This window comes from Danio rerio, chromosome 4 (assembly GCF_052040795.2).
Source record: "Danio rerio strain M-AB ecotype USA chromosome 4, GRCz13ab, whole genome shotgun sequence".
Classification (NCBI taxonomy): domain Eukaryota; kingdom Metazoa; phylum Chordata; class Actinopteri; order Cypriniformes; family Danionidae; genus Danio; species Danio rerio.
In genome coordinates, this window is record NC_141024.2 from 43,160,137 (window position 1) to 43,177,959 (window position 17,823).

At 38.6% G+C, this 17,823-nt stretch overlaps 2 protein-coding genes and 1 long non-coding RNA gene across 5 annotated transcripts in view; all 3 read right to left on the reverse strand.

The window, feature by feature from the left end:
* Positions 1–17,823, reverse strand: part of LOC101886199 (uncharacterized) — an 883,799-nt gene that overhangs the window by 548,458 nt on the left and 317,518 nt on the right. The gene's annotated exons all lie outside the window — the stretch shown is intronic.
* Positions 1–17,823, reverse strand: part of LOC148680967 (uncharacterized) — a 663,035-nt gene that overhangs the window by 277,341 nt on the left and 367,871 nt on the right. The window lies entirely within an intron of this gene.
* On the reverse strand, positions 1,036–16,344 carry LOC148680987 (guanylate-binding protein 4-like). 3 transcript variants are annotated; one of them, XM_088650307.1, is made up of 11 exons: positions 16,094–16,163; positions 15,658–15,878; positions 15,130–15,324; positions 14,911–15,038; positions 10,202–10,311; positions 7,118–7,308; positions 5,889–6,131; positions 5,508–5,788; positions 3,854–4,066; positions 2,266–2,368; positions 1,036–1,837 (listed from the first exon to the last, which is right to left on the reverse strand). In XM_088650307.1, exons 3-11 carry the CDS (start codon positions 15,302–15,304, stop codon positions 1,395–1,397), a joined length of 1,887 nt encoding a protein of 628 aa, XP_088506433.1. In that variant the 5' UTR covers positions 15,305–15,324; positions 15,658–15,878; positions 16,094–16,163; the 3' UTR covers positions 1,036–1,394. The 3 variants fall into 3 exon arrangements, with proteins under 3 accessions (XP_088506433.1, XP_088506434.1, XP_088506435.1); XM_088650308.1 differs by having other exon boundaries at positions 15,658–16,341; XM_088650309.1 differs by lacking the exon at positions 3,854–4,066 and having other exon boundaries at positions 15,658–16,344.

Here is a 17,823-nt window from a genome sequence, read left to right on the forward strand (position 1 = left end):
CACGCTTGCTTGACTATCCTCTCATCGGAGGCGTTGGTAAGGTGCAGTCATTATGGTGTTTTCCATAGCTTCTCTCATCCGTGGATTCTCTAGACCAATAGCATTGGAGTTCCCCATCCGAAGGGGAATGCCCTGGTTACTAAAGTAACCCTCGTTACTTTACGTAGGGGAACGGAAATGCTATTTACCATCGCCAAAAGGACTGTCCCTTAGCTGTTAGTTCAAGTCTCTTCAGCTTAAAAGGATAGCGAATGCTTGTTCCACCTGTGCTTGTATGCGGAGATAACTGGCAATGAAGCACACGTGCGCAAGCTTACGCTGCCAATTCATTGGCATTCATTGGCCTGTTCCATATTCTTTCAGACAATTGGCTTCTGAACCGAATCCTGCCATTCGTGGATTTTCTAGATCAAATCCACCAATAGCATTTCCCTTCCCCCCCTCGGGGAACGAGGGTTACTTTAGTAACCAGAGCGATTTACATGTATGTGTGCTGATGTGAAATATAAGACATTTGGGTTAAATAAAACTTTTCTAATTAACTAAAATAAGTTATCATTATGAGTATGCTTCTATATATAGCACAATAAATCATAAACTCATTTGAGGCAGTTGCTTTCAGTGAACAAAATGAATTTACTTGAGTATTGTGTACATCAATGTAGACAATGTATTTTACTGCAGCTGCCAGTATTTTACTGTCTTTTAACGGGACAATTTTACAGTGCAGGTTCAGAGATGGACAGAGAGCATAACTTTAGATATTAATTGTCAATAACTGTGAATGAGGACTTTTGTCTTTTTAGACGTCTGACAGACATAATCAAACAGGTTAGTAATAAGTGAAGCCACTAATGCTGCTTTAAAAAACTTAAATAGTTTAAGGCAATGGGTTTCCACACAGATTTCTAGTAAAATGTCAACTATTTTGGTTAAAACTCAGTTATTTGAGTGCAGAATTTAGCACAGAGGGGCGTTAATTCATCTAAGGCTGTTTAGCTTCACCTTGTGTAAAAAAATTAATTTCCACACAAATTTCTAGTAAAGTGTTACCAATTGTATTTTTTTATTCAGCAATGTATGAACAGGGGTGGGGGGCAACAGGTAAGTAAAAATCCATAACTAATACAACACATTTTTTAACTAATGTAAAATAAAAACAAAACTGTTTAATCTCATCCTTTCAAATCAGGAATGTATGCCACAGATCTAAATGACTATTTAATTTACTTGCAGTTTACACTTAGTTAAACTTTTGCTCATTGCCAAACATATAGACAATACACTCACTGTAATTATGAAGAGGAACTGCACATTGCTGCAATAAATAAATTGCATTGCACAATTACATGCATCTGATTAGTTAGATGGAGTAACTGACTCGTAAATGCCCTTCACAATATGGAGCACGAATCACCAGAACTGTTCCGCATATTCTGTAATTCCTGCATCTGCTCTCTGTGCTGCTGCATCATCATAGCCATCGACTCCTCGTGTCTCCTGTTGGAGTTTTCTAGCAGCTCACTAAACTCTCTAGCTCTGTTACTCTCAGCTTCTGAAGCCTGTCTCTTGAACTCCTCCATCTCCTTGCTCATCATGTCTGCCTTCTCCTGAAAGCCCTTTTCCAGCAGAGCCGCCTGCTCCCTCATTTTGCTGTCCAGGGCACGCTCTGCCTCGTCCCGCTGCTGCTTCATCTCCTCCTCCATCTTCTCTTTCATCTGCTTTATCCGCTCTTCATTACTCTTTTTCTCTGCCTCCATCTTGTCCATCAGTTGCCGCTGTGTCTCCTCTTTAGCTTTTATTTCCTGTTGTAGCAGAACTGCTTTCTCCATTTCCTCTGACCATTGACATAAAGTGGAGGATAGAAATATATGGTAATAACAGACTGTTTTACTTTAAGGAAGATGAAAGGGGCAGGGTGATATATTTTAGTTGATTCTTTACACTTTAACAAGAATAAATAGATTTGATCTGATCTAGAATGAGAGAGGCTAAGCGGTTACATGTATTGACCTTGGTTTGTAATTATAAATAAAAAATCCAACTGGGAACTACACTCAGGCTTGCAGTTGTAATCTGAATGAAGTTATCTGAAAACAAACCAGTTATTCCATGCCACATTGCATTGCTATTCACATTCCATTTTGATTGCTATTTTATGCCATCACTAGGTCTGAGTAAATGATCTGGCCATGTTCATGCTGGAGGTTAACTGATCCTTTAAGAAAAGGTAAATGTAAGATTTGAAAAGGTTAAAACTCTCACCTTTAATCTTTTTCTCCTTCTCAGTCAGTTTTTTGTCAGCCTGCAGAATGGCTTTAGAATCCACTGATTTCTGCTTCAGAAACTTGTCTAAGACCATTTCAGCCTGTTGACACACACAAAACATCTGCTTTCTAATCTAAACACCACCCTGATCTAACTCACACAAACTGTGCACATCATTACAGGTAAAGACATTTTAGAGCAGGGATGCTCAACCCTGTTCCTAGAGATCTACCTTCCTGCAAATTTCACTTGCAACCCTTATTAAACACACCTGTTTGTAATTATCAAGTGCTGTATAGGTCCTAATTAATTGGTTCAGGTGTGTTTGATCGGGGTTGGAGCTAAACTCTGTAGGAAGGTAGATCTCCGGGAACAGGGTTGAGCACCACTGTTTTAGATGGACCATTTATGAGCCTTTTTAAATGACAAGCAAACAGACAAATCAAATACACTTAAATGTTTGGTGTACTTTAATTGAAGGGCTGTTTCACTTGAATACCTCACAACCGGTCTGTCTTTATCATGAAAACTTGACGTTACTGAGATAACATAACTTGTCATAAGTACTATTATTCATGTTTTAAGAATATTTTTCTGATCACGTTTTCAATGGAACAAACAAAGTGTCATTACTTTATCAAATAAATTTTAAGAGCATCATTAATATTTATTGGCATTTTCAGCTTGTACCTCTGTAGTTTTTGTCAAAATAAATATTAACGATGCTGTCATAAAATTTATGACACATTCATAATAGCTTATGACAGATTTATGACAAGTTACTTAGTCAATGTAATATGAACGTTCCCATCTAAAGTGCCCACCAGACCAACATTAAACTTTACATCTGTCACTCACCTGGACATTTCCCAGAATCCCTTGCACTGCATACCTGATTCTCATTGTCACTGACTCTGTCCCAGCTATTCCTCTTACTGGTCAGCAGAGGTTTCTCATACCGGATTATTAGAACTCTGAGCCTTGCCTGCCTCTTTTTTTTTCCGCACCCATGCTGCTAGCCCCAATCGTTGCCTGGACATTGACCCTCACATGTTTGCAGCCTCCCCCTGACCCTGTCTTGTTGCCACAAGCCTTTTTATCATTGTTGAGTATTGTTTTCATTTTGTATATATTCCATTTGTTTAGCCTTTTCTTGTTTTTTTTTATCTTGGACTGTTTCACTGTTTTACAATTATTTGCTGCCTGTCCTGACCTTTTGCCTGCCTTTTGAATTACCCCTGATCACTGATATATTGGGCTTTTTTTAATCCCTGCTTGCTTTGACCATCAATTACAATAAACTACACACTTGGATCCCATCCTCTGTTGTCATACCCTCATCATAACGGCTAATGTCAAGTTGTCATGACAAAGACAAAAACAGGTTGTGATGTATTTATGTTAAGTTATAACAAACAATGTCATCTTTGCATTGATAATGTCCTAACTGAGCCAATTACACTTAATAACAATTTCACACAGTTACACAGTTAAAAACCTGTATTAAAAAACAACCACATAGGAAAAAGTTAATAATTAGGAGAAAATATGATGATAAATAATGCTGATATGAATATGAACACACCATGACTTCTTTTTTGGCCTGGCTGTTGTACGTCTTCACAATGTCCTCCAAATCTTTGCTGAAGACATCATAGCCACCAGGTTTAGCATAGAAACCTTCTTTGTGTTTTTCAATCATTGTTGCTGAAAGTGACAGCAGGAGATCCTCGCATTTCTTCACTGAAGCTTGCTGATTTTGACACAGATATTCATCAAAGAGCTTATTGATTTTCTCCTAAAGACACACAAACAACATTTTAGTTCTTCGGTGGTCTCAGCTTCAGATGAACACTGTCCACAGACAAGTGTCCAAACATCTGACGGTCCTAATGCATATGTTACACTTCAGCAAATTTGAAGTTGTCCTCTGAATGGTTTAAATATATCATAAGTTATATTAAGCATTGTGAGTAAATAGGCATCTATAAACAACTGCAATCTCCATAGCGCATTTATTGTGTATGGCCATACACCCAAAGTGCTTCACAATCATGAGGGGGGGTCTCTCCACACCACCACCAGTGTGCAGCGTCCACTTGGATGATGCGACAGCAGCCACAGGACAACGGCGCCAGTGCACTCACCACACACCACCTATTGGTGGAGTAGAGAGACAGTGATCGAGCCAATTCGGTGGAAGGGGATGATTGGGAGGCCATGATCGTATCGGCCGATAGAGTGACTTTAGCCAGGACACCGGGGTTACACCCCTGCTCTTTCACGAGAAGTGCCTTGGGATTTTTTTTAATGACCACAGAGAGTCAGGACCTCGGTTTAACGTCTCATCCGAAAGACGGCGCCCACTGACAGTATAGTGTCCCCTTCACTTTTACTGGGGCATTAGGATTCACATAGACCACAGGTTGAGCGCCCCCTAAAATATATATTTTTTCATTTTTGTATATGTTTTAGGACACACGCAGATCTTTGAAGTGAAATAAAAGCGTCAAGAGTTTACGTCAATCGCTACCTTTTTTAATTGCGTGTGACTTGCATTTACCTGCATTGGTGAAGATCTGATCTATCTGTTTAAACTGCAGACATGAGGACACATATATGATTCATATCTGAAAGACGTCCACATATGAACAAGGGCTGAATCTGATCTAAATAAATTAAAATCCAAGTGATTTTTTTTCCTGGTTACACATACATGGGCCATATTTGTGCCACATGGGACATAACATTTTTTATTTATTTATTTATTTTTTGTCAAATGACAAAAACCTATAGACATCCTATCAAACATATAAGAGTGAGACATCCTTCAAAACTGTTGTAATCTTAATTATAACAAAACCATTTGCTTTGATAAAAAACATTGTGTACATGATTTTTACGTTATCAAAAAACAACTGAAAGGCAGAAATAAACTTGTGTTTAGCTGACAGCTCTTTTAGGTCACACTTATCTACAGTTGTTATAAACTTAAGAGAACTGTAAATGAATGATGCACTAGTTGCATACTAGGCTTTCCAAAATCTTTAACATGATGCAACACAACAATAAAACATGATTTGTTGGTTAACCTGTCAATCATATAGCTTCAAGTGTGGCCCCTGACCATTCAAAGTATCCAAATTTCCCAGACCCTCAGCTGTCATGTTGAAATCTGTCTATGCAAGACTAGTTTGTTGGTGAGCCAGGTCAAATTGTTTGGTTAAGATCTAGTTTACCTCAAGAACCTTCAGGTGCTTCCCATCAGTGTCCTTGAATGATCGAGCCATGAAGGCTTGTGTAGCCATGCTGCTGAGGCGTTGGTGCTCTGAAGAGACCTGCTCCAGCTCCAGGGGGAAGGAGCTTTTTAGCTTCTCCATTCCTCTCTGGTACACCTGCAGACCCTCCTGCGTTGCGGCCTCATTCTCAATCTGGGCCATGGCAATCACTGCATTCTCCAGACAAGGCACAGCCCCACTGGAGATGGTGTCCACGTACATCTTTGTTAGATTACCCAGAACTTTTAAAGAAGAAAAGAAATCAACCACAATGTTATAGAAAAGCTCTGAACAAGAGATCACTGTAAACAGGCAAACTCTTCAATTTCCCTTTAGAATCACCTCTGCCAGTGACCGTGTGTCCATCTTTCAGTCGCTTCACTTCGCTCTTGTCAAAGACAAACTTACAGAAACGTTTGGTGACCTCCAGAAACTCAGTGGAAAGGTCAGCAGGACTCAAGCTCTCCAGAGTGGACATTTTCTCCGGAGCAGTTGGAAATGGGAAAGTGAAGCATGTCCTGGAGGGAAAGAATTTTTGGATGCACTCCCTGGGAAGGTTGAAGCTTGTTATTTTTTTCGAAGTGCCTAGAACAGATAAACACATTTTTTTTTCACAATTCTAAAGACTAATGAAGTTTAATATGAGTTTTTGTTCTTTGAGAAGAGTATAGCTGGTTCAGCTTCACAGTATGCATACATTAGAATAGAATAAAAATAGTTCTTATCCAATTCAACCAACTTGACAGATAACTTTCTTTTTTTTAGATTGAAGTCATTGAAAACAAAATTATCGGTCCCACTTTATATTAAGTGTCCTTAACTACTATGCACTGACGTCACAAAATAAATACAATGTACTTACTGTGTTTATAATGTATTTGAGAACACTTGTGGTGCTTTTGAGTTGGGATAGAGGTTAGGTTATGGACAGGTTTGGTGGCATTGGTAGGTTTAAGTATTGGTAGGTTAAGGTGTAAGGGATGGTCAACAGTGTATTTACAAATGTAATTACAAAAGTTGTAAATTACAGATGTAATTACATACATGTATTTAATCAAGCATAACTACACAGTAAATACATGTATTTACACAATGAGTACATTGTAACAAACTTTATTCCTGTGTAAGTATATATTAGTTAAGGCCACTTGATATAAAGTGGGACCAAATTATCTAATATATTCAAAATTAGGCAGCTACAATCTTATCCAATATGTGGTATTATAGTAGATCTGTTAACAAAACAGTTTAAGTTGAAAGAGCTCTTGAAAAAAGTTTATTTGTCACATTAAAATTGTAAGGTTCTTTTTGATATTTTTGTCAAAATTGAGTTATTGACATATTCTTTTCAAATGTCAACTTATATTCATTATGGGGTGTTTTTAAAAAGTCGTTTACATTTTAAGACTTTTTATTAAAAAAAAAAACAAATGGTACAGACATACTGTTTGCTATGGAACGCAAAAACGTTGAAGCTCAATATCTCAAAATCGTTCAGAACGCAGATAGAACCTTATAATTCCAAGGTGACATATTGTCATAGTGAATGTGGAGATTCTGCATTATATTACCAGGTTTCAGCTTCAGAGCAAACTCTAGATATTCATCCTCTGTGGCATCTTTGCCATCAATCTTTCGCTCGAGGGTGAAGTCCCTCACAGACCAGATGAAACTAGGAAAGAACTTTACAAACTCAGTGGAATCATCAAGATCTTCATCTGACGATTTGACCTTGATGCACTCTGTTAGTTCAGTAACATATCTGGCAGATTGTTTAGGTAGAAACACAAAGTGACTGTCCAACCACTTAGGGCTGCCCTCAACTAAAGATGTTCTTTATTATTAATAGTGGTAAGTATTTAAGCTATTAGAAACACTATAGAATACACAAGATGTGTCACTCATATAGTGTCGAATAAAGGAAACGTGTAATGGTCAATCAACTGATGGCATTTTCTAAAAAGAAAAGTAAGAACACTAGAAAGAATACCAGCCATATTTTGATCTCATTCCCTTCAAGAGTGCTGGAACTTGGGCAAACTGAATTTTTTTTTCTATTTTAATTCAAATGTTAATAAAATTAAAAGACACAGTTGTTAAAATTCATTGGTGCTTCTAATATGAAACTTAATTGTAAGCTGGCCAAACCATTTTGAAGTATTTGTTGTTTTTTCCTATATCCTCACACATCTGAAATCTTGACTACTTTGTAAGCTAGCACATCAGATCCTCTTGTACTGCTCCCATTCAGGGCAGTTTATATTCTGGGCCACCTGAATGTGGGAGCAAATATCCTGTCAAGACATAGGCTGGAATGGAGGCTCCAGCCAGACATAGTGGAGGCCATTTGGAAGAAATTTAGCCAAGTAGAGGTTAATCTGTTTGCCTCCCTCACACTTTTACCTCGATTGCTCTGCTCCTGGGAGTAGTTAGCTGTTCATTCCACTGTGGCAACCCCTGATAAATCTGAGACTAAGCCGAAGGTAAATCAACGAATGAACGTTGCTTCTTTACGCTTTGCAATTGTGCTTCAAAACGCAATACAAAAAATAATTTCCAGAACACTGCCCCTCCAATGGTTACATGTGCAACCCAAGACATTTTGTATTGTTTAGGGTATAGGGGTTAAGGGGCCTAAACTATTGTAGCGATCAGCGGTAAAATTAGAAACTAGTGCAAATTCAATTGTAGAAGTTTTCATATTGTATTGTTTTCATATGAAACAATGCTGCAGTTCCTTTAACTCTGCCCCTTTTGTTTAAGCTTATCAGTTGACAGCATTTCTTTGTTCTTCTGAAAAACACAGGTGTTTATAGTGCCACACATTTCAGTATGTTTTTTTTTTTTTATCTAATCAACATTGTGTGAAACCGTTTTAACAGTGGATTATGACTATGTGAATGCCATTAATGAATAGCTTTGTTAATAAAAATGTACGTATTACAATTGTGGCTTCCTTGAGTTGATAATACAGTAAAATGCTCTACAAGTCGGATGATTTTTCCACTATCCTTCAGATTTGGCCAGATAATAAACTTCTTCAAAATGTGCATAATTAAATTTTTAATTGTTAATTATTGCCACGGTGTGATTCTGTGACTGGTGCCTTGTTCAAAATGAGTAATTTTGCTGATACTCACACTCACCTTAATTGAGGAGTGACCAAAATCTTAATATTAATACTAATATTAATATTCGACATAAACCAAATAAATAATCACTACATTTTATGGTGCTTCGCATAAAGCTAAAATATCAATATTAATACCAATATTGATGATAATAATTGTGGTCAATTTAAAATAACATTACAATATAAGTGTAAAAAAATTTAAATGCAACTAAATAGACACATTCAAGATTTTCCTGATTATTTTTTTTTTCCTGCTGGAAAGATGCTGTCCATATCAAAATTATGTGTTTAAACAACAAATAATCAAAACAGTATTGTGTTCAACTGAAAAATAAATCACAAAATGCAAAACTATTTAGGTGCTTGTTTAAATCAACTTGTAATGAATTTTATTTTATATCTATTTTAATAAATTATGCCATAAATACCGACTGGCTTCTGCCCTGTACAATTTTACATGAGAAATCCAACTCTTTTCAACAAATTAACTTTTTTTTTAATTGATCTGATCATGCAGTTTTTAGAATTTCATTTAGATTTTTTGAGCAGTTTCACTTTTGTTCAGTGACATTTCATGCCTCGTGACAAACTCTGAGCTACTGAATGGATGAATAGATTGTAAAACTGCACACTGGATGAAAAGACGATGGCTTTTCACTGACAGCATTAAAGTGTATTTGATTATGGTGATAATGATGATGGGTGTGTTGAGTCTCCAGAAGTTCTCTATGTGTGTGTGCTTACAGATGTTTGTGTCTTTGGTCCTTTACTGACTCAGTAGGTGCAGATAATACTGTCAAACAGCCATGTGTATATGGTTTATCGTGTCACAAAATGTGCCTAAAAGTCCCACATGACGGTAATAGTTTGATTATGGCGTTTACATGTCTGTACTGAAAAGCAATACTGCTATATAATAAATATAATACTTCACATGTCTTAGTTCGATTAGTGTTTATGATGATTATAACTTTAAGCACATCTAATGTCTTATTTCATTGCATGGTTGTAAATCTTGGGTTATTTGTGTAGCAGCACTGTTTGCTTTTGGACACAGCAACCTTTGAACTCCCATGAAAAAGTGGTTTTGTCACACCCGCCCAAGCAAAGGAGTGACGCGCAACACTGAGGCAGCCTAGGTTGACAGGTATGTGCAAAGCACTTGATGTGTTTTAAATCTAAACCTGCCTCTAATCCTCAATGCTAATTTCACCCTCACTCTTCATCATAACATCAGAACTCACAAGACAACTGTTCACCTCGACGAAAAAATCTCATTGTGATTTAGTCTCGTGAGATCTCGTGGCCCAAGATCTCGTCACACCCCCAGTAACTAAAGCTACAGCTCATAAAATACTTTTTACATCTGAAATTTTCAGTAAAGTAAAGTAAATGTAAAGAAAATGTGTTTCCTCATAATAAACTTTACTCACAAATAAAAATAAAAATGTGACAATAAAAGATGTATTTATATAGTGTTGTATTGGTGTTTCGTTGTGTAGACACATGTTCAGAAGGATACTGGAGCTCCTCTATGGCCCTGTTGTCGATCGTCCCACGGCTGTTGTAAACCAAAGTGCTGCTCAGGAGCACAGCCAGACAGAAAATGTTGGTGTCATGCTTTGAGTCACCCTGAAAAGGAGAAGCATATTCTTGAACATAGAATAATCTTTATTTCACACAACAACACCCTGACAGCATCTGACTCCTGGATAGATCCATTTTCAAATCGACACATCCGCTTCACACCATTAATTTAGATCCAGACTGGACTCAATTTACTGAGCTAGAAATACAGAGGCAAAATTAATCTGACCAATGTGACAATCTTTGGTTCCTTTCTTAAATGACATTGGGCTAACCCAATCCCAAACTCCTATTTTTGCCTCTATGTGAGTGTGCAACGTTACTGTGTATTTGTCAAAATAGTTGAGAGTCAGAGAGATGGAGAAGAAACAGAAGGGAGACTGTAACGAGGAGGCTGAGGCTGTTTTTGTTCCGGGGTTTTTCACCTTTAGAATGGGAAGCAGAGAGAAGGGAAGGATCGGCATAGGTCACTGTGAACACCAGAGTGCATGTGTCAACGCACTAACCACTACACCACTGGCACAGACGAGGCTGAGGCTGTGTTAGAATCCATATGCAGAAGTTTTATAAAGGGGTTAGGCGAAGACATCAACGTGTAAACAGGCGAAGAATCAGCAACATGTAAGCAGTTCAAACCAATCAACAAACACGGCCAAATCCAGACAACGTAGTAAGAGTGCAGGCTTAAGTTCAGTATCACAATAATCAGTCCAACACAGAGCAAGAGGGCAAAGACAGCAGGCAGGGTCATAAACAGGAAAGCAGTCATAAAAGTCCCTTGAAACAACACTTGGTCAGGCAGGTAAACTCGCAATTCTTCGCAAGAAAGCATGGCCTGAGCTGTAGCTGAAATACAGCACAAACAGGAAGTGACCGCAGAGGGAGCGGAGCTGAGTCAGTAGTCAGTTGAGGGCTTCCTCTGCTGGCGTGGCGTTACAGAGGTGCAGATAAATTGTGGAAAACACACTGGCATTTCATTTAGCTGTTTTGAAAAGTTCTCTGTCTATACTTCACGGCTAAAAACACACATCATGTGACCACACACACTCTGTCATGAGCTCCAGTAGGTCAGCGGGCCAGCTGGTGCTTTAAGCACAAAACCCCAGGTAAGAGTAGTGGATGCCAGACAGTTTATCAAAAGTCTGACAGTTTATCTTGTTGTCTATATCTAACGACTCTTCTTTTAAATATATTGTTCTCAGGTAACTCTTTTTGGCTAAGTGCAAAGATAAGTTAATATATTAATTCATGTACGTACACTGGTTCTGCATGTTTGACTTATTGCTTACCTTCATTGTATAAATTTATTGTACGTTATACCTTTAAAATGGCCATAATTGATTATGAGTGGCGCAGTGGGTAGCAAGATCACCTCACAGCAAGAAGGTTGCTGGTTTGAGCCTCGGCTGGGTCAGTTGACGTTTCTGTTCCAGCCCTGCCCTTTTCGTTCCGTGCTTGTTGACGTCTGTTTCAGGTATGTGTTAGCAGTTAGCTCTTCACTGATCTCTCTCTCTCTCTTCTTAATAATGTTTGTGATTAATCGTCGTTGTTTCATTCTAGCCTGTTGTTCCGTTAGTTTTCCTGTCGATTGCCTTGGAGTTAATGGCTGCCATCCCTTCAGCTTGCTTGTAGCATTAATGAAGATGACTAATTTGTGAATACATGAGCGTACTATTCCCGGATTAGTAAGTCTCTTATGCAGGGATTAAAGGGGAATGCTAGCGTGTGATTTGCAAGCAGCAACCCTTTTGCATGTAGGATTCTCCCTCTTCGTCCTGGCCGATTATATGAGCAGCTCTAGCATCCTTATTCCTGTCATGTTTGAAAAATTTCTGTTTTCCTGATATCTCTAGTGAAAAGTACTACTACTGCTGTTTACTCCTGCCTGCTATTGCTACTGTTACTTGCTATCTGCTGCTGCTAGCTTCTACAGTTACTGTCACCTGTTGCTGCTACCTGCTACTATCTGCTACTGCTAGCTGCTACAGTTACTGCTACCTGCTACTACTATTTCCTACTGCTAGCTGCTATTGCTACTGTTATTTGCTCTTTGTTTTTTGGTCTTCATGTGTGATTCTGTGTGCGACATCTGGTTGAGTTTTATGTGTGTCCGGGTGCCCTGTGCTAACCTTGCTTTTCTATAGCGAAACTACAGGAGCTGTATTTGGATTCTTTTCTTGTGTTTTGATGTCATTTAGGTTTGTTTGTTTGTTTTTGTGTAATCTATATCACATATATTGATTTGATTATCCTTGCAGGGGCTGAGGTCCCACGGGTGCAGGATCTTGAGGTAATGGTGTCACTACACTTGTCATTTGCTGTGGAGTGTGTGGATCTAGTGTGCAGGTGTGGGGTGTGTGTGTGGAATTGTGCGTTCTGGACACAATGGAGCACTGGTTATCCCTCCCTGGTCACTGTTGACCTCACCTCACCTCACTGGTGACCTCAGCCCTGTGAGTTAGTTTATCCAATTAGTTTTTCCGGTTAATTTATTTTTCATATTTACTTTGTAATAACTTGTTTCTTTTTTTGTATAAATTTCTTTTCTTTATTTTATTTATTTACTGCAGTTACGTTGAAGGGTGGTGGCGCTAAAATGTTCTAAAATTCTATGTGATTATTTTTATCTGGCACAAATTATCCTGAAAATAAATGTTGTACTTTTATACTTTACTCACGTCTCTTGCCTGTTCATATGACAACTTAACCTGTGTGGCCCAATAGCAATATTTGAGCCAGTTTTTATTTCCTGGGAGAAAATTTCTCAGGATGCGTAGTCTGATTTGCTATATATATATGAGTATACTTCGAGACACTCATTGCTGAGTCTTGTTTTCTGTTATAGTGAAATTACAATGCGTTGCCTTTGCCGTGTTTTTGATCCTTGCCTTGTTTATTTGTTTAATTCTGTTTGCTGCCTGCCCCTGACCATCTGCCTGCCTATTGATTACAATTCTGGACTGCCTGTATACATCTGTTTGCCCCTGTGTTTACCCTTGCTTGCCTGACCATTCTAATAAACCTGCATGTGGATACTCAACTCTGTTGTCAATGTTATCCTGTTTGTAAATAAATGCAGATAAAATATAGACATATCAAATGAACTGGCCTAGATCCAGGGCCATATGTGAAATAGACTGGCCCAGATCCAAAACCAAATTGAACCAGATTTGGCCAGTGCTGGTCCAGATAAATAAAAACATTTCTGAGCCAGTACTAGCTCATTACTAGTCAGTACTAGCTTTGCCAGAACTGCCGATGCATCTGGGCTGGAGCAGTTTTGCTATCTGGGCAGACTGTAACATATAGGGCCCTATCATGTGGCACAAGGCGTGACGCAATAGTTGTTTGCTAGTTTCAGCTTGGCGCAAGAGTCGTTTTGCGCCACACTGTTTAAATAGCAAATGCATTTGTGCTCATATGTGCGCCCAAAGTTCTGATCTAAAAAGGAAGGCGGTCTGTGGCGCATTGCTGGCGCGTTGCTATTTTGAGAAACTAAAATAGATTTTTCAATAAACCAAAACAAACCCGGTCTAAAGTCCAGCGCAGAGCATGTTAGTTATGCGCCTCGCTTACACACTTCTTAATACACACAAGATGTAGACCAATACGCAAATATCTTTACATATGAAAAAGAATTTAAATATTAAGGATATATATAGGATTTAATAAGGATAGATATAGGATATAAATATAAAGGATTAAAATATTACAAAACATATTATTTTCTAGCCTACATAAATTTAAAAACGACTGCCTTCATGCCTTCTTCATCTCGGGAGGGTTTTTCAGTTCATTTCATTTGTTTTTGTATAATGTTATTATTAGCAGTATTATTTATTATATCTACATTTATATTTGTTTTATTTAAAACAAGCTTAGATTTGTCCACCTGTTAGGTTTTAGACCATATGGGGCACATCATGTGTTTTAGGATATAACTCAGGTTTTTGAGCACACTTCGTTATTATTGTTCATTTATTAATTTGCTGGAAATTAGAACTAAATTCAGAAGTAGTTTTGAAAAAAATATTTGAGCTTAACAAACAAAATTAATTATTTAAAGGCTAATTGATGTCTGTGCATACAAGAAGTTTTTCTATCCACGAGGGCGAACGTGAAAGTAGATTATGAGATGCCTTATCTCTCATTTTGGCGCTGCAGATGCTCTGTTTGATTGTTTACTTGCTAGTGAAAGGCCCAGTTTTTCCACGTACAAAGTCATCATGTAAATAGCAAATGCGCTCATGACGTGACGCAACTGGCTCTTAAAGGGAATGGGAGATGAGACTCTGGTTTATTCTCAAAACACACCTATAACTCATTAAGAAAATAAACTCAACCCTTTTACATTATGTGCCATGGCGCAAAGCGGATTTTTCCATCCTTATATTAGCAAAAGTGGATTCTGATACGCCCTAAAAGTGTTTGCGCCCTGTGCTTTGCGCATGGACCAATAAAATAGAGCCCATAGTGTCTATCTTAAGGGGACGTCCTCTGACCTGCGCCATGTGTGGTGTGCATGAGCCTGATTAATATATAATGCAATTTTCATCAGACCAACAGGATACTACTTGACTATTATACATCTATTTGTTCTTAATTCATGCTGGATTCTGGAACTAACTGCTCCTGTTACTTTACCTTTTCCACATCTCCGAGTCCCTCAGTGTCCAGCAGCACTAGAGTGGTTCCTGTTTTAGTGGGATGGGGCACACACCACATCCAGATGCCCTTTGTCTTGGATTCAATAGTACTGCCCAGAGCAAATCCTAAAGGATAACACATGTCAGAAACTCACACAATTGCTTACAGGCATCTTTGATTTGTGTGATATGTGGACGCTGTTTGTGGATGTCTAACCTGTTTGTTTCCCAGCCAGGCGGTTCATCAGGTAGGACTTCCCGGTGCGGTAGAGACCCACCACGGCCACCACCACCACCGGCTGCTGGATCTGCTGCAAGACCTGCAGTGCCGCCGGCTGCACACAGAGCTTCCCATCTGAGTCTGTGTTGATCAGGCACACTGGTTTGTCCATGCTTACTGAAAACACTGGAGCTGTCCAACCCATAAACACACGTAACTGAAGAGATCTGAGGAGCTGCGGTGTGCCAGAAGTCGAATACCTCAGTAATGCCACTGCAGTCAGCAGTCACAAATTACCAAGATCATGAGCATTTCCTTTATAACTTCACGACTGATTGTGTGTGTGAAAGAGTTTCTCAACACACATAAACACGTTGAGAAGAAAAGCCCCAAAATATACTCGCATTACACATATAATAATCTATAGATAATCTGAGGTTAACAGCAAACACTGGAAATTGGAGTCTCCATTTTAAAGAGCAGTACAAAATGTAGTAATACACTGAAAGAATGTATATTTCTTACCTTTAGTTATCTGTCTAGCTTCGAGATGAGTTGCTTGCAAGTAGAAACTTCTAATATTGTAGCTTATTTTTAATACACAACTTTAATGCCTATTGGTCTAGATTGAGTTGGGGATTTTTCTTTAGATATCTTTGCTTTTTCTTTCCTGTTCTTCCTCCACCTATAAGCTTTTGAGCAGCAGACTAACTCTGACTTTCACTTTTGAAATCAGCAGCTGCATACTGTAAAGCACATGACAGCAGATACAAAAGACTGGATTATCTGCATGCCAAATAATCACATAACAAGTCAAATACATTATCTTGGTTTTGGTGCCATTACTGCACAGATTGAAATGACTCTTTAATACTGAGCTATGATATTTCAGTCAGGTCCTATCAAGTCAAAAAATAAATAAATAAATAAATAAATAAAAAATGCACAAGCTTCAGCTTACTCAAAATCGTATTTCATGATATATGCTCCCTGAAAACTAGGACAGGGAAATGGTAGCCACCTCAAAGGGTAACCCTCCAAAATGATTAGAATTTGAAATTATATGTAGAAAAAAAGAAAAAAAGCAGACCAAACAACGACAACAGTATGACAGAACTTCAATTCAAGATAAGTTGAAGGAGGAGCTGAGGAGGTGGTTGGTCAAAGCAGCAGGTAGTGGAGCAGTGTGCACCAGGGCAGCGGAACTGAGCAGTGTTTAATTAATGCACCTTGTTTGCCAATTGAGTGCTCTATACTTGAGTTATATGTAATTTATTTAAATTTTGTTTATATTTTAATTTTTCTTTACACTGATTTATGTGTAACTACATGGTATATACTATGTATAATATGTATGATATATGTATAAATACAGTATATTCCCTATAATATATATATATATATATATATATATATATATATATATATATATATATTAAGTGCTGTCAAAATTAGTGCATTAACGCATGCAAAGAAATATGGATAAGTCCAAGGAAGGCAAGTGTCAGTCTAAAACAATTAATGTCACATCACCAGGCTATCCAGAGTTTTCTCCAGAGATTAATGCAATTCTGGGTGTTTCATTTTTAACTTTCAACTTCTGTTTTAATGGAATTTGATACCGCATGGCGAACGGAAAGAAAAACCTTCACATTCGGTGGCCCTTTAAGGTAGACAAAAATAGCTGTTTACATGGTAGACTCTTAATAAGAGTATTAACCTAATCATATTAAAATCGGAGTATTGGTGTCTTATGTAAATGTACTCAGAAAGTGACATGATGTCGTGAGCTGTCAGTGCATTCCTCTGCCTTTCAACATGAGCCCTCAAATGTGTCATTAAGTTTGACGTGTTTCCCCCTTAAGGCTGATTTATACTTCTGCGTCAAACGCAGGCGTATGCTACGGCGCTGACGCATAGCCCTTCGCCGTGGCCGTCGGCGTCACTGATGTGCACCTCTCAAAAAATGTAACTACACATCGCAACAACGCGTAGCGCAAGCTCTGTGATTGGTCGGCTTGGTACCGAGAGCCGCGCAAAGGGCGCGAGCGATTGTTTACAAGTGTGGAGTCCCGTGAAGGAGCTCCGGATGGAAAATTTTGTTTCGTGTTTACCTCAGAGTTAAAGTTGTTGCACGTCCGCCGATTCCTGCCTCAAAATGAGTGAGTTTGAGTCACTTGTACAACCAGGAAGTGTTCAGGAAAAGCTAAACAGAAGCGAAGAAACTCGACACAGAGGAACATTTACACCTCACTGCCAACTAGCGTTTCGGAAGTGTTAATGCAGACCAACAGAGACAGCGCGCAGAAGTATAAATGCACAGCTGCGCACGTTCCCTGCGGAGTGAGTTGCGCCGGTCACTTGACGCAGAAGTATAAACCAGGCTTTACACGCAAGTGTCTGCTTCGCGTTGTTGTGTTAGAATCCTTGTGAAATACAGCCATACTTTAAAAAGCTCAGTTTAAGCAAGTCGCTCTGCCTGCCCTTTCCTGCGGTGTGTGTGTGTCTGTCTGTCTATGTGTGTGTGCGCGCGCATTTCTAGGCAACAAACCTGCATAAACGTCCGTAGCCACTAAATCAAAAGGCACAAATTGCTGTGAGATTGCGTTGCACTCTCAGTTCGCATCATTCAAAAGAAAAGGTCCACATTTTCCCCCTATAATGTCAACAGGCTGAATGTAAAAGAGGACT

Excerpts from the sequence above, each read along its gene's own strand:
- LOC148680987 (XM_088650308.1), bottom strand. The coding sequence starts at position 15,304 with ATGGACAAACCAGTGTGCCTGATCAACACAGACTCAGATGGGAAGCTC. Across the intron at positions 5,789-5,888 it reads ACACACGGTCACTGGCAGAG|TTCTGGGTAATCTAACAAAG; the intron begins GTGATTCTAAAG and ends CTTCTTTAAAAG. Across the intron at positions 1,838-2,265 it reads GAAGGAGAAAAAGATTAAAG|AGGAAATGGAGAAAGCAGTT; the intron begins GTGAGAGTTTTA and ends GTCAATGGTCAG.